The following is a 19,930-nucleotide window of genomic DNA, read 5'->3' on the forward strand; positions in this document are numbered from 1 at the left end:
TTGTAACTTCTCAGGCAGCAAAGCAGTCTGGCAGTATACAGCAAGATCTGGAAATAGTCTACATAGGCTGGTAAGTGCAATGAAATTTGAGCCACACAGGCCAAAAAATGGCTATCTCCACAAGACCTTCTAACTTTTGACACTCAACTGCATTACCATAGCTAAATACCTTACCGACAACCTTGGGGTCTCTGTTGATGAGAAACTTAGCTGGGCAGCCATATGAAAATAACAGCTACAACAACAGCTTATGGTCTGGGACACTGCCAGATCACATCCCATTCCGCCACCCCGGTGTCCCTCATAGTTTTTTCACCACTTACAAAAACGTAGCAACGCAGGAGTTGGAGCAACCCACTCAGTCTCTGAAGCCTGCTTGCTAGCCTCACAAATCAGGAGTGTGAAGGAATATCATCTACTTGCTTGGAATGAGTACAACTCCAAAAAAACACTTGCAAAGCTTGACAGCTTCCTCGATAAAGCAGCATACTTGACTGGCACCGAATCTAGCACCCAACATTAATTCCCTCACCACTGACACAACAGATTGTGTCATCTGCAACGTGCACTGTGCTGTGGTTGCTCAGTAAGGTAACTGCCCAAACTATTGCAATCTTCACCACAAAGAGCAGCAGGTGTGTGAGTAACAACACCATTCCTTGTGTGTTTCCCCTTAAAATCCTGCGGCATTCAGACTTGGAAATAAATCACTTCTTTCTTTTTATCACTGGGTCCAAACCCTGGAGCTGCCCACCAAAGAGGGCTGTGGGTGTTGAGCATGCCAGCTCACCACCTTCTTCTCAGGGGTCACAAATTGTCTGAATACTTGTCTAAAACAAAAGTAGATAAAGATCGAAGTGCTACGTGGTGCAGGTGGATGAGATTAGTGTTGACAGGCAAGAAGGGCGGCGTGGAGGTGGTGGGCCGAATGGCCTGTTTCTGTGCCGTTTGGATGGTGCTCCTGGTCCTTTACCTTTTTCAGAAATAAACTTTATTCATAATAAAATACATATACAAAAAAAATAAAAATGCAGTGCAAAGACTTTTTACATTTGGTCAATACATGGTAGTGTTAACACCTGAGGGTTTTTTTTACCTTCACGACGTTTCTTAGTAACCGACTACACGTCAAACAAACTTAGTTAAACGTCACTCCTCCGGATTTTAATTATCATCTTCTGTACGGCGATTGGCTAAAACTGAGAGATTCCACCCCCCTGCGGAGAAAGTCCGTCGCTAATTGGTAAATAACGCCGTCAATCAGAGGACGCGCCGGCCGGGCGAGCAGCGTCATCCATCCCCGGATGCCAGTTCTGTGCCGCAGTCAGCATGGCCGCCCGCAGCTTCGTAAGTTAGTCTCATTTGGCGTCGGCGGACAGAATGGGCGGCTGTGTGCAGGGAGCGGGTGTATTCGCGCTGATGTTGATTCTCACCAAGGTGACTGCGCACGGTGAGTGGCCGGCGGGTTATCAAGGGAGGGAAGCGAGCGGTGCACCGGTGACCCCGACGGTGGCAGCCTGCAATGTTTTTGGTGGCACCGAGCACCGTCAGTGTCTTGTGTCCGCTGTGGCTGGGCACTGCAGGCGGATCGTTCCCTAGGCATTGCATTGTGCAAGTTCTCCTCTTTTGTTCCGTAGTAGTCCTCTTGGTTCTGTGTCAGAAGATTGTGGGTTCGCACATAATCCAGGTTAGCCTGAAATACGTTGTTTTGGCGGTAGCGCTCAGGAGGTCAGGCAGCATCTGGTCGAAGTTCTGATCAGGCGTCTTTTTCAACTGTCTTTCCACAGATGCTGCCTGACCAACTGAGTGTTCCCAGCGGTTTCTGATTCGGTTTCAGTTTTCCAAAATCTACACTTTTGATTTTTTTTTACTTAGTGTGTTGGAGCTGCTTTCTTTTGGACCAAACATTGAAGTAGGGCCCCATCTATATGAAAAACAGGGCAGCGTAGTGCTCCCTGATTTCGCGGCCAGTATAGTGAATTCCAAAAAGCCTCATGTGTCGAAGATTAGTTTAGAGATGGATAATATTCTGTGAATAAATAAAAGAAAGTAACATTTATCTCTCAGTCATTGCAGACAAATCATTCCTGTTGATCTGGTTATGATCTCTTTGCTATGTGTACAATTTTAAGTGGCAGGTTTTACAATTTAGCAGCGTCTACAACTTAAAAGTACTTAATTAACTGCAAATACTTTGGGACATGCTGCATTGGTGGAAGCTGTGAAGAAAACAAATTGATAAAAGTGTATCCAATTTCTTTTTAATATGGGTCCATGGTTGGTCAAGGATTGGTCAAAATTCTTGAGTTCCCTATTTTTTGACCAGAATTGGCATTCGGATATCCCTTCCATTCCCATGGCTTATAGGGTTTAGTTTTGAATTGATTGAGAGAAATGCAATGTAATTTTTATGACAGGAAAAATTATTTTTAACCAAAGAAATATTTTGCAGTGTAGTCACCATCGAAGCATAGTAACTAATAGACAAAGGTACTGTAAACAGCAAGAAATAAATGACTAATCAATGTACCTACTATTTCCTTGATAGTAAACTGAATTACCAACCTGGATTATGTATTCAAATTCCTCAATTCAGATGACATGAAGGTTGGTGGTGGTGTGGATAGTGTAGAAGGTTGCTGTAGGTTACAACAGGATATTGATAGGATGCAGAGCTGGGCTGAGAAGTGGCAGATGGAGTTCAACCCGGAAATGTAGGAAGTGATGCACTTTGGAAGATTGAATTTGAAGGCAGATTACAAGGTTAATGGCAGGACTCTCACCAGTGTGGAGGAACAGAGGGATCTTGGGGTCCACGTCCATTGATCCCTCAAGGTTGCCGTGCAGGTTGATAGGGTTGTTAAGAAGGTGTATGGTGTGCTGGCCTTCATTCGTCGGGGTATTGAGTTCAAGGGCCACAAAGTAATATTGTACCTCTATAAAACTCTGGTTAGATCACATTTGGAGTATTGTGTTCATTTCTGGTCGCCTCATTATAGGAAGGATGTGGAAGCTTTAGGGAGGGTGCAGAGGAGATTTACCAGCGTGCTGCCTGGATGGGAGAGCATTTCTTATGAGGATAGGTTGAGCGAGTTAGGGCTTTTCTCTTTGGAGCGAAGGAGGATGAGAGGTGACTCGATAAAGGTGTACAAGATGATAAGAGGCTTAGATCAAGCGGACAGTCAGAGATTTTTTCCCAGGGTGAAAATAGCTAACACAAGGGGGCATAATTTTAAGGTGATTGGAGGAAGGTATAGGGGGGATGTCAGAGGTAAGTTTTTTTTACACACAGTGGTGGGTGCATGGAATGCACTGCCAGCAGAGGTTGTGGAGGAAGATACATTAAGGACATTTAAGAGACTCTTAGGCACATGAATGACAGAGAAATGGAGGGCTATGTGGGAGGGAAGGGTTGGATAGATCTTAGAGTAGGATAAAATGTCGGCACAACATCGTGGGCCGAAGGGCCTGTACTGTGCTGTTATGTTCTATGTTAATTCTCAACTTTGTCTTGAAGGATAAAGTTAAATCAGGATTGATCTATAGAATATCCTGCACAAAATGGTACTGAAATTTTAATAAAGGAAGTAATTATTTAAAGAGCAGTGTTATTTAAAGGCGAAGGCAAAACATAATCAGAATAGGTGGATTGAGACCTAGTTCAATTGTAGCATTTCTGTTTCTCAATTTATTTGGAATTCAACTGCTTACTTTTCTTTGCTAATAGTGATCTTTGAGCAGGGAGCTGATGGACTCAGCTATGTATCAGCTACGTTCACTCGGTTGTCTTTTTTTTTGTTTTTAGCTGGATCTAAATGTAAACAACTGTTGTAAGATTGATAGCAAACAGAGTTTTATTATATCAAAGGTACTGAATTATTTCTACTAAAGTAATTTGTGAAATATCCAGGGCAATAGGAAGAAAAGTTTTTCTCAGGTGGAGACTAGCTATTACCTGGAATGGACTGTTTGGAAATGTGGTGAATGCAAGGTAGTGAGTCTGACTTATTGTCTCGATGACTCAGTGGGCCTAGAGACCTCTTTTTGTGCTCTAACAATGGCATGATTCAAAGATTGAATATGGTGACCCATGCACTGGTTTGTCTTCTGGAATGTTTTTTTGAATTATCAGAGCTTTAGGTAGGAAGCTTTGTAGTGGATTTTGGTTATCTTTATATTACATAAATGTTCATCTATGTAATGTTGGATGCCAGTGTGTAGGATGTAGCTTGTTGTCTTCCACCCTAAAACATGACCCAACATCATGCTCAAACTTAAAAAAAAATATTCTTTCACAGGAAGTGGACATCACTGGCAATGCTGGCATTTATTGTTGATCCCTGAATTGAGAAAGCAGTTAAAGGTCCACCTGCTGGATGGGCGTGGAGTCATGTAGTAGCAGTTTAAGAATGGCACGTTTTCTTCCCTGAAGGATATAAGTGAACCAGATGTCTTTTTATGATAATCTGATAGTTTAATGGCTATCTTTTTTGGAATTAAATAAAATTAATCTCAGTACTTATTTAATTACTTGAACTAAAATTTCTCAGCTGCTTTTGGTAGCTTTAAACACGTGTTTCTGCATCATTGATCTGGAACTCCAGCTGCTGTTCTTAAAAACTTGACCACTATGTTGCGTAGCCTGTTTCCCATAGATTAATATAAACTACATAAAAATATTGATGTATGTTTATTTTAGAACCCAATTTCTAATCAAAGAATTTTTATATTTACAGCTGAAGTCCAAAGAGATGTTGATGCCTCAAAAACTTTGGTTACTGAAAGAAATGAAATAATTTCTAATTTGGTCAGTGATGCTGAATTTGAAGAAACAGATGGACAGACTAAAGGGAAAGTACAGTTTCCAACAGCAGAAATGGCTGATGCTGTCCTGGGAAGTGGAATTACCTCAAATCAAAAAGCTTTATTGTCTCTTATGCAGAATATTAAAAGTGAATCCTCTGTTTTTGAAGTCAAAGATGCCCTCTGTACTGACACGAGTGGAGAGAAGGGAGAATGCAGTGTTTCAAAGGAAATATTTCCTTCCCTTGCATATATCCCATCCAGTAGTCAGGAGGGAGAACCACTTGAAAAGAAAGCCACAAATGTCATGGAAGCAGCACAGACTGAAAGCACAGCAGTGGAAGAATCAAATGCCACTGGAACAACCAAAGCACCGAAAGTAAACTGTGAAGAAAGAAATATCACTGGATTAGATCGCTTTATTGTACAAATCCTTAATGGCTCACAAGTAAGGCAGTTTGAAATTTCATTATATTTGGTGAATTTGCTAATAGGCAAAGTCACCACAGGCAGCAAGGTAATACACACAGTGGTGTGTTATCTTTGCCATCATATGTAATAACATCTGGGCTATAAATTTTATTTATGGATGTGTTATTTTTCATGTTAACTCTTACACTTTATTCAGATCCAGAAACAAATCTCTGCCAGTTTTTTCTATACATTCTCTGCCAAGCATAACAATGGATAGGAAAATTGGTTTTTAAACTTTTTATTTTACCTATTCCTGTTTGCAAGCATCTGGCCTCTGCTTAGCTACTATTAACTACAATATAAGTAAGACTGGAAATCACAGACTTCTGTACCACTTTGGTGCAGTTTGTGAAACTTGACAATTTTTAATTTGTGATTTATTTGCATAACTTTTGCCCACATACATTTGTATGAAGTATTGATGACATTACACAATTTGTACTTGTTTCTCCCCAATGAATCTATGTCTCTGGCAATGTCACAGAAGGCAGCAAAGCACAGTGCAGCTGTTTTTCAATAGCTAGGGACTTTTAGATGAAGTCATCCAGTGTATTTTGAAAACATTATTGGCAGATGCTTGGAAGAAAATTTCCTACTAACCTATTCGGCTAAGGAAACCATGCCACAGTGCTGCTTGAATCAGAGAAAGGTTGCAAAACAACTGAGGTGTTAACAGTAAATTGGACTGGGATTTTATGCAAAGCTAGCCAAATTTCAAGAATTGAAAACTTTCTAGCTTTCTTGGGAAATTATACTCCAAATTGTTGTTCTTTGTGATAGACTGGCCTGTTGGGAATTTAGAATAGTAATTGGTGGGTTACCTGATTTGTAGTAAATTAGAATTTTAAAGATGCCTGGTTTATTGGTTCATTGACTTTGACTTTGAAGTTTTACTGCTGACAGAAATAAAAGAGCAGATTTTGTGTTTCTGATTCTGAAGGCCCCTCCAGCTTTGTGATTGCCCCAGATTCACTGCTTTTATGCAAGTTCTTGCCTGAATATTTGAACTACTCCCTACTGTTTAATTAGTGGAAACTGGAGCTGCTGCATTAAGCAATAAAAAAAACTTCTTAAACTGTTCATTAATCTTGAGGAATTGATCTGCAGTATGTTTGTACTAATCTCCCTACCTTTTTGTTGAATTACTTCCTAAATTAACTGGGCAAGTTTGTTAAACAGATGAAAAATATTGGTTGTGAATTGCAGTGGGAGGGTGTGTATACATTCTTTGACATTCAAGGTTCCCCATTGAAGTTTGATCTCATCTGTGTGGCCAGGGACTGGACAGCACGTGTTTTCTCTCGAGGGATAAATAGCCAGTCATCCAGTGTTCATGCTTTCCAAATTCTTTTCCTTGAGAGTTTTATGTTGTACAGAAGGATCCTAAAAATGATTTTTTTAACATATTTGCAAATACTTATGACTCTCCTTAATAAATTTCCATGATGTTTCCTTCTTGATAAAGATAATTAAAATATATTAGGTACAGAATGATGGTGAAGCACAAATACATGTGTGACAGGATCTTGTATTTTCTTATGGATGTGCTATACTAGTATTTGAAATTTATGGACTGTGTCAGTTTTCTCAGATTATTTGAAGTTTTACTGCCATGTCAGAATCTTAAAATCAGCTTTTATGAACTAGTGATGTTTCACATTGTGCAAAAACTCATTGAAGACAAGGAAAATGGAAAAACACTGCCTTTTTAACCTAATGAATATAGGCATCAAATAGTATTGAGTTATGTAGAATAAAAATGAATACTATTCCAATCTGTTTACACTAATAACTGATTATCACAACTGAAAGCCATTCAAAATGCTAATTATGAACAATGACATGCTGAAAAAAATACTTGTATGGGCACTTGTGAAGGTAGAATTTGAGCAGCTGTGATATTCTCTGTTACTCAATATCCTTCATTTGCTCACTGGGCTCAAATGAAGGACAGCCATTTTTTATGCCTACAATAGGGATACCAGGTTACAACAAATTGAAAAGCCTCAAATAGGTGCAGGGATCATGATTCATCAAGACTGTTGCTTCCGATATAATAACCTGCCAACTTTGTGCTACCTGCTAATTTATGTGACTGGTTTGATTAACTTGCACTAACAGTGCTGGAGGAACTCAGCATGTCAGGCAGCCACTGTTTCTCTTTCCAAAGATGCTGCCTGACATGCTGAGTTTTTCCAGCATTTTCTGTTTTAATTTCTGATTTCCTGCATCTGTAGTACTGTAGAATGGCTGTGTGACTTAGTGGGAGATCAATATTGTAAGATGCTAAGACCACTTAATGCATATATAAAACCAGCCTTTATTTCTTAGAGGAAGGTTCATTGAGGCTGCAACAGGTGATGAAAGTTGTTCTGAAACACCTTATAGAGTCTTACAGCATGGAAATAGGCCCCTCGACTCAACTCATCCATGTCAACTGTGTTACCCGGAGAGCTAGTCCCATCTGCCCGCTTTTGGCCCATAGCCCTCTCAACCTCTCCTATCCACGTACTTATCTCGGTGGCTTTTAAACATTGCTAATATGCCTGCCTCAACTACTATTTCTAGCAGCTCATTCCCAATACTCACCACCTTTTGTGTGAAGAGCTGCCCCTGATGTCCCTTTTAAATCTCTTGCTTCTGACAGGACATAGAACACTACAGCACAGTACAGGCACTTCGGCCCACAATGTTGTGTCAACATTTTATCCTGCTCTAAGATCTATCTAATCCTTCCCTCCCACATCGCCCCTCATTTCTCTATCATTCATGTGTCTAAGAGTCTCTTAAATGTCCCTAATGTATCTACCCCCACAACCTCTGCAGGCAGTGCATTCCATGCACCCACCACTCTGTGTAAAAAAAAAACTTGACATCCCCTTTATACCTTCCTTCAATCACCTTAAAATTATGTCCCCTCGTGTTAGCCATTGTCGCCCTGGGAAAATGTCTCTGACTGTCCACTCCATCTATGCTTCTTATCATCTTGTACACCTCTATCAAGTCAAAATCTTACCTTAATCTGATCTGATCTTAAACCTGTGCCCTCTTGTCTTATTAGCAGCTCCTCCCTGGGAAAAAGACTGTGCTTTCACCCTGTCTATTCCCCTCATGATCTTATATATACCTCTATAAGGTCATCCCTCTATCTCCTACGTTCCAGGGAATAAAGTGCTAGTCTATGCAACCTCTCCTTGTAACTCAAGCCCCCAAGTCCAGGCAATATCCTGGTAAATCTTTTCTGCACTCTTTCTAGTTTGATAACATTTTTCCTATAATATGGTGACCAAAACTGTACACAATACTCCAAGTGAGATCTCAACAATGTCTTGTATAACTGCAACATAACTTCCCAACTCCTATACTCATTGCCTTGACTCATTAAGGCCAGCGTGCCAAATGCCTTTTTTACCACCCTATCTACCTGATAGGCCACTTTCAGGGAACTATGCACTTGCATTCCTAGGTCTTTCTGTTCCATAACACTTCCCAGGACCCTACCAGTCACTCTGTAAGTCCTACCCAGGTTTGATCTCCCAAAATGCAATACCTCACATTTATCTGGATTGAAAGCCATTTGCCAATCCTCAGACCACATACCTAGCTGATCAAGATCCCCCTGTAATTTTTCATAACTTTCTACACTATCATCTGCATATTTACTAACATCCAAATCGTTTATATAAATTACAAACATCAAAGGTCCCAGCACTGACCCCTGTGGCACACCATTAGGCACAGGCCTCCAGTCCAAGAAACAACCCTTGACCATCACCCTCTGCTTCCTAGCACTGAGCCAATTATGAATCTAATCAACTATCTCCCCTTGGATCCCACGTGATCTAACCTTCCAGACTAGCCTGCCATGAGGGACCTTGTCAAAGACCTTGCTAAAGTCCACATAGACAACATCCACTGCCCCACCCTCATCTACTCTCTAGGTTACTTCCTTGAAGAACTCCAAGAGATTTGTCAGATGCAACTTCCCATGCACAAAGCTATGCTGACTGTCCTGAATCAGACCCTGTCCCTCCATTAACTGGGAGATTTTGATGGATGGCATAATGTTGGAGACAACTGGCTCCAAGATTTTCAAGCAATACACTGAAGATATTGGTGCTGAGGAGGAGAGATGTGCTCCATTAATAAGGGGCAAGGACACCCCGTTGACTACTTTTTAGAATCCAGTGTTTTCAGATAGCTGTGATGGCCATTGCTAGGACTCAAGTCGTAAAAACCTGAATGCAATCCTACAAGAAGGTCAGTGATCTCAAATGTGTGGTCAAGGTCAGTGAGTGCATTTTCCTTTAAATGCCCTAGGCCAGGGATTTTCAACCTGTGGTCCGTGGACCCCTGGGGTTCCACGAGCAAGCCAAGAAAAAAATGGAAAAGCGACCTGTTACAAAGACGTAGCTTACTTGCTTGCTCCAGTTTTCCACTATTCAGAAAATCGCCATATCTATTTTATCTGTTATAGGCGACAATCTTAGACTTAGACAGTGTTCCCTTCTGGTAAGCTGCCGCTTAATATTCGATTTGTGTAGTCAGAGTAGTCAGTAGTGTTCACTACTCACTACTGTTCTGTTGTGCACTGTAGTGTTAGCGAGACTGAGTGACGTTGTTGGTGTGCCTTAATATTGCTTGCTTACTGTGCATTTACATCACAGTGACGTCATTGTTAAATGAAAAGTGTGCAAGCGTGTAAATTTTAGATTAGTTTTGATAATTTTGTTTATCAGTAATAGTATTTAAACTGTCCAGCGTGTATTGCTGAGTATGGAGAAATTTCTGAAGAGAAAATCTGACCAGAAACCGGAAGATTCTGATGACGAAGGGGATAACGGTGACCGAAAGAGAAAACAACACAAGTACGATCCAGAATACATTTCATATGGCTTCATCGCAGTGGGGACAAATATGGACCAACCTCTCTGTGTTGTGTGTTTGCAAACACTGTCCAACAATGCAATGAAACCAGCGAAATTGAAGCGCCATTTAACAACAGTGCATCCAGATATTGCCAGTAAGCCGAAGGAATATTTTGAGCAGCAAAAGGAGCTGTACCTCAAGCAGAAAGGCAGAATGACAGCCTGTGCCACTGTAAATGAGAAGGCTTTTCATGCATCACATTTGGTAGCATTATGAATAGCACATTCCAGAAAGCCTCACACAATTGGAGAAGAGCTTGTAGTGCCTGCAGCAGTAGATATGTGTGAAGTTGTACTGGGAAAAGAGTCCAGTCAAAAACTGAAAGCCATTCCACTGTTTGATAACACAGTAAGCAGAAGAATTGGCGATATGGCGGAAGATGTACAGAGCCAGCTGATAGCACGTCTTCAGCAAGTCAGATTTGCGATTCAGCTTGATGAAAGTACTGATGTTGCCAGTGCTACGCAGTTGTTGGTTTATGTTCGATATTGCCGGGAAGGAGAGGCTTTGGAAGACTTCTTGTTTTTCAAGGCGCTCCCAGGGCGTACAACTGGTGAAGAACTTTTCCATGTGCTTGACACTTTTTTTTGTACAATCAGCATTGGCGTGGACACAGTGTATTGGAGTATGCACGGATGGTGCTGCCGCAATGACTGGATGGAAGTCGGGTCTGGTCGCATGAGTGAAAGAAGCAGCTCCACGTAGCAGCAACCCACTGCATGATTCACCATGAGGCTTTGGCTGCAAAGAATATGGATGAAAATCTTGCAGATGTGTTTTCCATGTGCATTAAAATCGTTAACCTTATCAAAGCCAGGCCACTCAATCATCGTTTGTTTGAAAACATATGCCGTGGTGGAAGCCGAGCATAAGCATTTGTTGCTACATACAGAAGTCAGATGGCTGTCACGAGGCTGCTTTGTGTAGCGTGTATATGAATTGCGAGATGAACTGCTCATTTTTCTAAATGAGCATAACGGATCATTGGCACAGTTCTTGACAGATGAGACGTGGGTTGCCAGATTAGCTTATCTTGCAGATATTTTCAACATTTTTGAACAGCTTAAATCTATCATTGCAAGGACCTGGCTCAAATGTTCTGAAAATGCATGACAAAATCAATGCCTTCCAGAAAAAACTCCTTATCTGGAAGGGAAGATGCGAGCAAGGCATCTATGATATGTTTCCGTTGCTGGCTCACTTTCTGACAGTGAACAAGACTAAGACAGAGGCCATTGCGAGCACTGTTTTGAACCATATTCAACAGCTGTCACATTATTTCCATGAGTATTTTGGCGACGATGACATGAGCATGTTTGATTGGATTCGAAATCTATTTGAATGCATGCCTACTGATTTAACTGGACGTGAACAAGAAGAATTGGCTGAACTGTCATCTGACAGGACTTTGTGCTTACAGTTCAACTGAATGTCACTGTTGTTGTTCTGGATAGCATGTTCCCAGGAGTATCCACTGCTGTCCGGCAAAGCCGTCAATGTTCTGTTACCATTTGCAACCACTTGTGTGAAATAGCATTTTCTGCAGTCACTGCCTTGAAAACCAAATACAGATCAAGACTGAATATTGAGGATGACATACGTGTATGTTTGCCGCACATACCACCATGTTTGGACAAACTCTGCAGTGCAAAACAGGCACAACCTTAACATTGAACTGAACACTGAAAGACACTGCTGGTAATTATCGGTGATTGAAATAGTCACTATTTCAATAGGGCCTATGTGCAGTAATTTAAGTGTTGTATGCATGAATTATCGATTGTTTGATTTTGTGGGCTTTGGGGGTCCACCATCCAACAAGGACATGTTCTGGGGGTCCGCAGCATGAAAAAGGTTGAAAACCACTGCTCTAGCCCACCAGCACTCAATCCACAACACCTTGATCACTCGGCTGCCAGCGGTCACTGCTAATCAAGATATGGAACAAATGTTCATAGATCATCGTCTCCTTTGTGCATTTAATGCTATTACAGTTCTCACATCTGCACTTTACAGTATGCACCCACTGTCCAGCATGTTATCCAAGCACACTGTATGACGCACACTGTGTGACGCACACTGACACACTTCTCTCAGTGCAGAACAAATTGGCATGGAGCTGTTAATTGGTGGGTGACAGGTACAACTGCTTTAGTGTACTACCCTAGAAGAGAGTACTCGCTATCATCAGAGTGACCGTTGCTAAGGACAAGACTATGGATGGATTTTAAGATGTTGATATGCTCTTAGTTAGTCTTCTCTCATCCCCATATTATTTTTCTGACTTGCACTTCTTACTACAACCATGCTTCATGTTTCTCCCTTCAGATAGTTAAGAACTGCAAACTGGCCAGGTGGTTGTGGAGGATGGTGAAAGATAATTTCACACTTCCACTTACTAGTTCAGATACTGAGACCATGCAGGTGATGTGAAATTGGGCATGAGTGCCCTGCATTTCAGGAGACAAGGATCAGCTCTCCTGAGGATGAGGTTACCCATGTTCTTCAGAGGGCTTGTATTTGGTCTGAATGGTAAATTGAAAGACGTTGCAAATATTTTCAGTTTCTGTGTGAAATGAGTTTAATGGCTACAATTTTCTTGACAGCCACTTATACTACAGCATTTACACTTGCCTCAGGCAGAACTGTGACTTCAGGGCAGGTGCCAGATTCCAACAATGGTGTCCTTACTGAAGTGTAGAATTCTCTCATAATGTTCCTTCATGAGTTCCAGCAACACTCTGTGAGTGTGACTGCAATCTTCTCCTCTTTCTCCCTCTTGTACCAGTTTGGGCAGTGCATATTGCAGAATGGGACAAGCTCCCAGTCGTGCTGGATTATTAGTGGAATGCCTCTTGATGTTTCTTTGTCTGAAGTCAGCTGGTTTGGATGGAAGGCTTGAAGGCAAGGCAGGGTCCTTCATTTGTCACACAACTGATTGTGGACCTTGGTAGCTTTAAAGAATCTTCAAAACCAACTATATAATTTAAGTAATTGATGATTTATTTCTATCAGCTATGAGTTGATCCCTTAAGTAGATATGATAGATATAATCTTTCCTTGTACTTGGGTATGCACTTTAAGAGAGAGTTAGCTAGAGCACAGATTAGGTTGTAAATGAAGTACTACTTTTTTGCACGATAAGTATTTTTATTTTTCAAATAGTCCCTGAAGATATACAAATATTAATGCAGAATGTTATCTTTTAAAACAGAATGTTCTATTGTTTCTTATTAGTCTGATATTGCATTATGTCCAATGTAATGTATATATGTAATTACAGGACCTCATGGAATTTCTGAGTGCCAATGGCAGTGATTGCTCTGTAGTCTTGTTCTACACACCTTGGTGTCAATTCTCTGCAGACCTTGGTCCACATTTCAATGCATTACCACGTGCTTTTCCCTCTCTACAATTTTTGGCACTGGATGCATCTCAGCATAGCAGGTATATACAGCAACATGTATTGTTGGAGATGGACAGGATTTTGTAGAATTAATTAAGATAATCTTAATCCTTTTGTACAACAATGTATTTCATACACTGTAGGTTGTAACTGTTTATGACAATGTGCAAATTTTGATAATTTTCCATGTGTCTACACACTCTTTCAACATAAATAATAAAACACTAGAATTTTGTTCTTTGGCCATTTATACTTAGCCTGTTTTTCTATAAAAATGTTCAGTAAAATCAAGTTTATTTTTTTCTCTGTGATAATTATTTCAATGTGAGCTGGACTGAGGCCAATTTTTCTTTTTGTCCTCTGTGGCATGTAATTGGGAATGTGTTTCGAGGCCATAGCTAGGCTTCAAAATGTGACAAAATAGGTTCAGTTAGATTTTACTTGAGGGCTGGATTATCAGTCTAAGCTGTCTCATTTTAGTGAGGCATAAAGTGGAGGAAAGGTGGAAACTTAAAGATTTGAGATGCTCTCGGTCCACTCTCTTCCATTTCCTCATGGGTCTAGATAGACTGTTAATAAAAGCCTGTGGAACCAGTTGGTTAACTCCTGAGCCCAGTTGACATATGACAAGGAAAACGGAGAGAATTTATTACAGTTTCAGGGGTATTAATATCCAAGAAATTCAATAAACAAACTATGAGAATAAAAGTATCAATTCTGTTTCTCGCTCTTGCTCAGAACTGGAAAATTCCATTAACTTTGAATTTGATTTCCAACCTTGTCATCATATTATTCATTTTGACTCCTCACTTCCCTGACTTTTTTAACTTCTGTTCTGGGATTGCAGACAAATATCCACCGCAAGCCCACAGCTACCTTGGCCACACAGGTACTGCCTGCCCATTGATTGTTTCCAGATTTCCTATGTCTGCAGTTTTTTGACCACACGTCATCCCATCCCTCTTCGGACAAGGATTGTATTCAATTCACTCAGTTCTTTCATCTGTCATCTGTTCTGATGATGCCATCACCTTTTCCCATGCTTATTATCTGTTTTTCTTTTTCCTCAGCCTAGAATTTCCCTTCAGTGTGCCCATCCTATTTCCTTTCTTCCCAGATCTTACTAGGATTCCTCTTGTCTTTCCACCTACTAGCTTCACATTTAGCAGATCATCTTTTGCCAGTAACAAACACAACATTTCCTCCTTTTAGTGTTCTGCAAGGATTGTTCCTTCCTGACATTTTGGTCTATCCCTCAGTCTGCTTGTCCCTTCTTGTAGGATAACAAAGGAAATATAATGATTACTTTATTTCCTTTCTCATTATAGATCATAGAACAGTAAAGCACAGTGCGCCCTTCAGCCTATGATGTTCTGCTGAACTATATGAACACCTCCTCCGTAATCAATCTAACCCTTCCCTCCTGCACAGCCCATATCCTTGCATTTGTCTTACTTCCATGTGCCTATTTAAGAGCCTTTTAAATATCCCTATTATATCAGCCTCTACAACCACCCCCAGAAGGGCATTCCAGGCACCCATCACTCTGTTTAAAAAAAAAACCTACCTTTGACATCTCCTCTGAACATTCCTCCTCTGACCTTAAACGGATGTCCTCTGGTATTTGCTATTACCGCCCTGGGGAAAAGGTACTGGCTGTCCACTCCATCTAATCTTATACATCTCTATCAAGTCACCTCTCATTCTGCGTCCTCCAGAGAGAAAAGCCCTGGTTCGCTCAACCTATCCTCATAAGACCTGTTCTCTAATCCAGGCAGCATCCTGGTAAATCTCATCTGTACCCTCTCTGAAGCTTCCACATCCTTCCTATAGTGAGGTGAGCAGAACAATACAATACTCCAAGTGTGGTCTAACCAGAGTTTTATAGAGCTACAACATTACCTCATGGCTCTTAAACTCAGTCCCCCAACTAATGTATGCCAGCACACCATACGCCTTCATAACCTCTCTATCAACTTGCACAGCAACTTTGAGGGATCTGTGGACTTGGGCCCCAATATCCCTCTGTTCCTGCACACTGCTCAGAATCCTGCCATTAACCTTGAACTCCACCTTTATGTTCATTCTTCCAAAGTTTATCACTTCACACTTTTCCAGATTGAACTCCATCTGCCATTTCTCTACCCAACTCTGCATCCTGTCAATATCCTGTTGTAACCTACGACCACCTTCTACAGTATCCGCAACTCCGCCCCCCCCCCCCCCCCCCCCCAACCTTTGTATCATCTGCAAACTTACTAACCACCCTTCCACATCCTCATCCAAGTCATTTATAAAAATCACAGAGCAGGGGTCCCAGAACAGATTCCTGCGGAACACCACTAGTCACCAACCTCTAGCCAGAATATTCTCCATCTTCATCCGCCCTCCTGTGGGCAAGCCAATTCCGAATCCACGCAGCCAAGTCTCCATGGATCCCATGCCTCGTGACTTTCTGATATATTTGTTATAGATATCGGATATTTATTAGTCACATGTACATCGAAACGCACAGTGAAATGCATCTTTTTATGTTACTGAGAATGTGGTAGGGGCAGCCTGCAAGTGTCGCCACTCTTCCGACGCCAACATAGAACGCCCACAACTCCCAACCTGTATGTCTTTGGAATGTGGGAGGAAACTGGAGTAGATAGCATCAGGGTGAATTGAATCCGGGTCGCTGGCGCTGTAATAGTGTTACACTAACCGCTGCACTATTGTGCTGCCCATGATGAGGCAACCTTGTCAAACGCTTTGCTAAAGTTCACATACACCACTCTACCTTCATCTATTTGTTTTGTTACCTCCTCGAAAAACTGAATTAGGCTCGTTAGGCATGACCTGCCCCTCACAAAGCCATGCTCAGTATCCTTAATAAGACTGTGCTTCTCCAAATGCTCGTAAAACCTGTCCCTAAGAATCCTTTCCAATAGCTTGCCCACCACTGACATAAGACTCACTGGTCTATAATTCCCAGGATTATCCCTATTACCTTTCTTGAACAAGAGAACAACATTAGCCATTCTCCAATCCTCTGGTACCACTCCTGTGGCCAGGGAAGATGCAAATATCATCATTAATGCTCCCGCAATCTCTTCCCTCACCTCCCTGGGGTATATCCCGTTCAGTCCCAGGGACTTGTATATCCTAATGTTTTTCAGAAGTTCCAACACTACCACTTTCTTAACCTCAATATGCTCCCGCACATTATCTTGTACTACGCTGACCTCCAAGGTTCCAGGCAGTCCTTCCAAGTGAAAGTGATGTACTACTTTCCAATGAGTATATTTTATTTGCATTTGCAGCAGGTGTACACTATATAAATACAACACTAATACACTTTGATACTCAAAGACAGATCAACATCTTTGGATTAATTATTGTATTTGTTGCTTTTAAGTCTTTCTACCAGGTTTGGTACAGTTGCGGTTCCTAACATCCTCCTGTTTCAAGGTGTCAAGCCGATGGCGAGGTTTAACCATACGGACAGAACACTTTCAACCCTGAGAGCATTTATCTTTAATCAAACGGGTAAGTAGTAATTCTGATTATGATAAATAATTCATGGCTTTTCACTGGTTATAATTTCAATGTAAAATTCTGTACACGATATAGTTAAAAATTTAGGATGTGCTTATGTCAAATAGCTTAAAGTATTATTGTAACTTAAGTTGACTCTCACTTCCTTTCTAGGTTCAGAAGTCTCTTTGTTTAAAGATCATTTGCACAATTGATATTGGTATTATAGGCAGTTTTAGAAACTGAGTTTTTAACCCATTTTTATTTGGAGACACAATCCATTCTTCTCTGTCTGCATAGTCGTCTTCCCCCTACCCCTAACAGTGAGTTGATACAATGGATGAATCTTACACTTCAAGACCTGTTCCAGCATTGGCCTCACCCACTTTTGTCATAAAGTACAGTGAATGAGAGATCCTTTATGGACAACTGATTTTTGCCTTCCCCTCATCCTTCCCAGTCATGAAAGTAATGCCCACTTAACACCTTTCCCATTGCAAAGCAATTAAATGGTTGGTAAACTGCTCCTTAGTACTTTCTTGGTACGGCCTGTTCATACAATGACTTGTTCCATTAATTAATGTGTTAATGTTTAATTCCATTTACTAGATTCTACCTAGTAACTGGTAACAGAAAATAGCATAGTACTCCCAAGAAGGAGAAAGAACATTAGGTATAGTTTACAAATAAAAACTGGATGTTCTGCACATTTGCTGTTGCAGTTGACTTTTAAATAATATCATCTCCTTTTCAGGTATTGAAGCAAATGGCACAGTTGAAGTGACAGAACAAGATCTAACTGGTCCACTTCCCAGTGTTGCAGTGAGAGGCATTGACTGGCTGCTTGTCTTCTCTGTATTGTTTGTCTGTGTGTTTCTAATTTATGGTGCAGTTCAGTCAGATAGTATCAAATGGTTGATCCCAGGACAAGAGCATGAACACCAGGAATAAACTCTAACAACAAGTTGGTCACAACCTAGAGCAAAGAGCAGCTGCACTGGTGATCTGCAGTATTTATGAAAACGTTCATAAAGAAGTTAGCTTTTTATCACAATGTTGCTGTTTTTGTGTGGGAATTCATGTAAATATTTGTCACTATGAATAAATTTGGTGTTTACCAAATGACTAATAGTTTTGTGAATTGTACATTCATATAGTTATTTCTTGTATTGCTAGTCACAAATTTACTTAAGTACCACATACGGAGTGAATAGCAAATGCTAGTTCTAAAATTAAGTGTTTCAGATGTGATGCAAGATTAGAACTACACCTTGAGCTTGTAGTAACAAGTATGTTTGAAATTACTTATTCTGAGGAGGGAAAGAGGAATCATGTTTAAAGCTGAACAATGGAAATTAACCCATTTAACCTTGCACTTAAGAATAAAATTAAATCCACTGGATTCTCAGAATCAAGCTAGATTTAGATTAGCCTCACACTTCAGTAATGCATTATTTGTCTCCTCCTGGAGAGTGATAGAGGGGAGAAAAGATAAGAATGCCTTGTACCGACCAAGACATTGATAGGGAAAGCAAATGCAAAATGTGAGAGTAATCTAGTGAAAAACATAAAAGCAGATCGTGAAAGCTTCTATAAATATGTAAAAAAGGGAAAAAGTTAGCCAAAGGGTCCTTTACAGACTGGGACAGGAGAAATTATATTGTGGAGTAAGGAAATGGCAGAGAAATTATTCAAATATTTTGTTTATCTTCACAGAAGAAGATACAGAGCAAATGAGCATTGTAAAATATTAGCATTGGAGAAATTAATGGGACTGAAAAGTGATATTTACCCAGGATCTGGTGATCTGTATCTGAGGGTTTGGATGGAGGTGGTTATACAGATAATGGATGCACTAGTTGTCACCTTCCAAAATTGCATAGATTCTAGAAGGACTCTCATAGGTTGGAAAGTAGAGAATGTAATCCCACTATTTTAGAAAGAAGGGCAAGAAAAAAAACAGAAAATTGTGGATCAGTTAGCCTGACGTCAGCTGTGGAGAAAATGGTGGAATCTACTATTAAGAAAATGATAGCTAGTATCTTAGAAAATATTAAAAGAAATTGGCAGGGTCAACGTGGACTTGTGAAAAGGAAATCACGTCAGCAAATTAGTTGAGTTTTTTTGCGGTGGTAACTGGAGGAATAGATAAAAGCAGACCAGGTGATGTGGTGCATTGTGGCTTTCAGAAAGCCATATTTAAGATGCCAGACAACAAATTATTAAACAAAAATGAGAGCACAGAATATTGGGGGGTGGGGGTAATTTTCTGGTATTGATTGAGAATTGTTTAACAGAAAACAGAAAAGGGATAAAGGGTCATTTTTTGGGTTGGGAGTCTGACTAATGGGGTCTACAACTTTAACACCAGCTATTCATATCAATAATTTGGAATCAGTGGGGAATCAAGTTCAATATTTCTCTTTGTTCCTACTTATTTCCCTGTAACCTATTCTCTCTTGTATGCCCATGAAACCCCCCCCTACTGATACTCCAACCATCCACCCACACAAGACATAACTTACAGCAGGTAATTAACCCCCCGGCACTGGTAAGATCGCATTGGTAATATTGTGTATAGGTCTGGACTCTTTTTCAAGCAAGGAGATACTCTCGAATGATGGAGTGCGGCAAAGGTTCACCAAATTGATTTCTAGGATGGTAGGTTTGTCGTACAGGTTACGCAGACTGGGTCTATTTTCTTTTGGGTTTGGAAGAATGATAAGCAATCTTACAGAAACATACAAAGTTCTTACAGGGCTTGATGGACTAGATGCAGGGATGATGTGTTCCTTAACT

The 19,930-nt window shown here is 40.6% G+C and overlaps 1 protein-coding gene across 1 annotated transcript; it reads left to right on the plus strand.

Moving 5' to 3' along the window:
* Positions 1-1,190: 1,190 nt before the first annotated feature.
* Positions 1,191-18,258, plus strand: txndc15 (thioredoxin domain containing 15). The gene is made up of 5 exons (XM_052014944.1): positions 1,191-1,450; positions 4,737-5,251; positions 13,490-13,653; positions 17,013-17,143; positions 17,886-18,258. The coding sequence occupies exons 1-5, from the start codon at positions 1,381-1,383 to the stop codon at positions 18,080-18,082; spliced, it is 1,077 nt and encodes a 358-aa protein (XP_051870904.1). The 5' UTR covers positions 1,191-1,380; the 3' UTR covers positions 18,083-18,258.
* Positions 18,259-19,930: the final 1,672 nt, after the last annotated feature.

Source organism: Pristis pectinata, chromosome 4 (genome assembly GCF_009764475.1).
Source record: "Pristis pectinata isolate sPriPec2 chromosome 4, sPriPec2.1.pri, whole genome shotgun sequence".
In the NCBI taxonomy this organism is placed as follows: Eukaryota; Metazoa; Chordata; class Chondrichthyes; order Rhinopristiformes; family Pristidae; genus Pristis; species Pristis pectinata.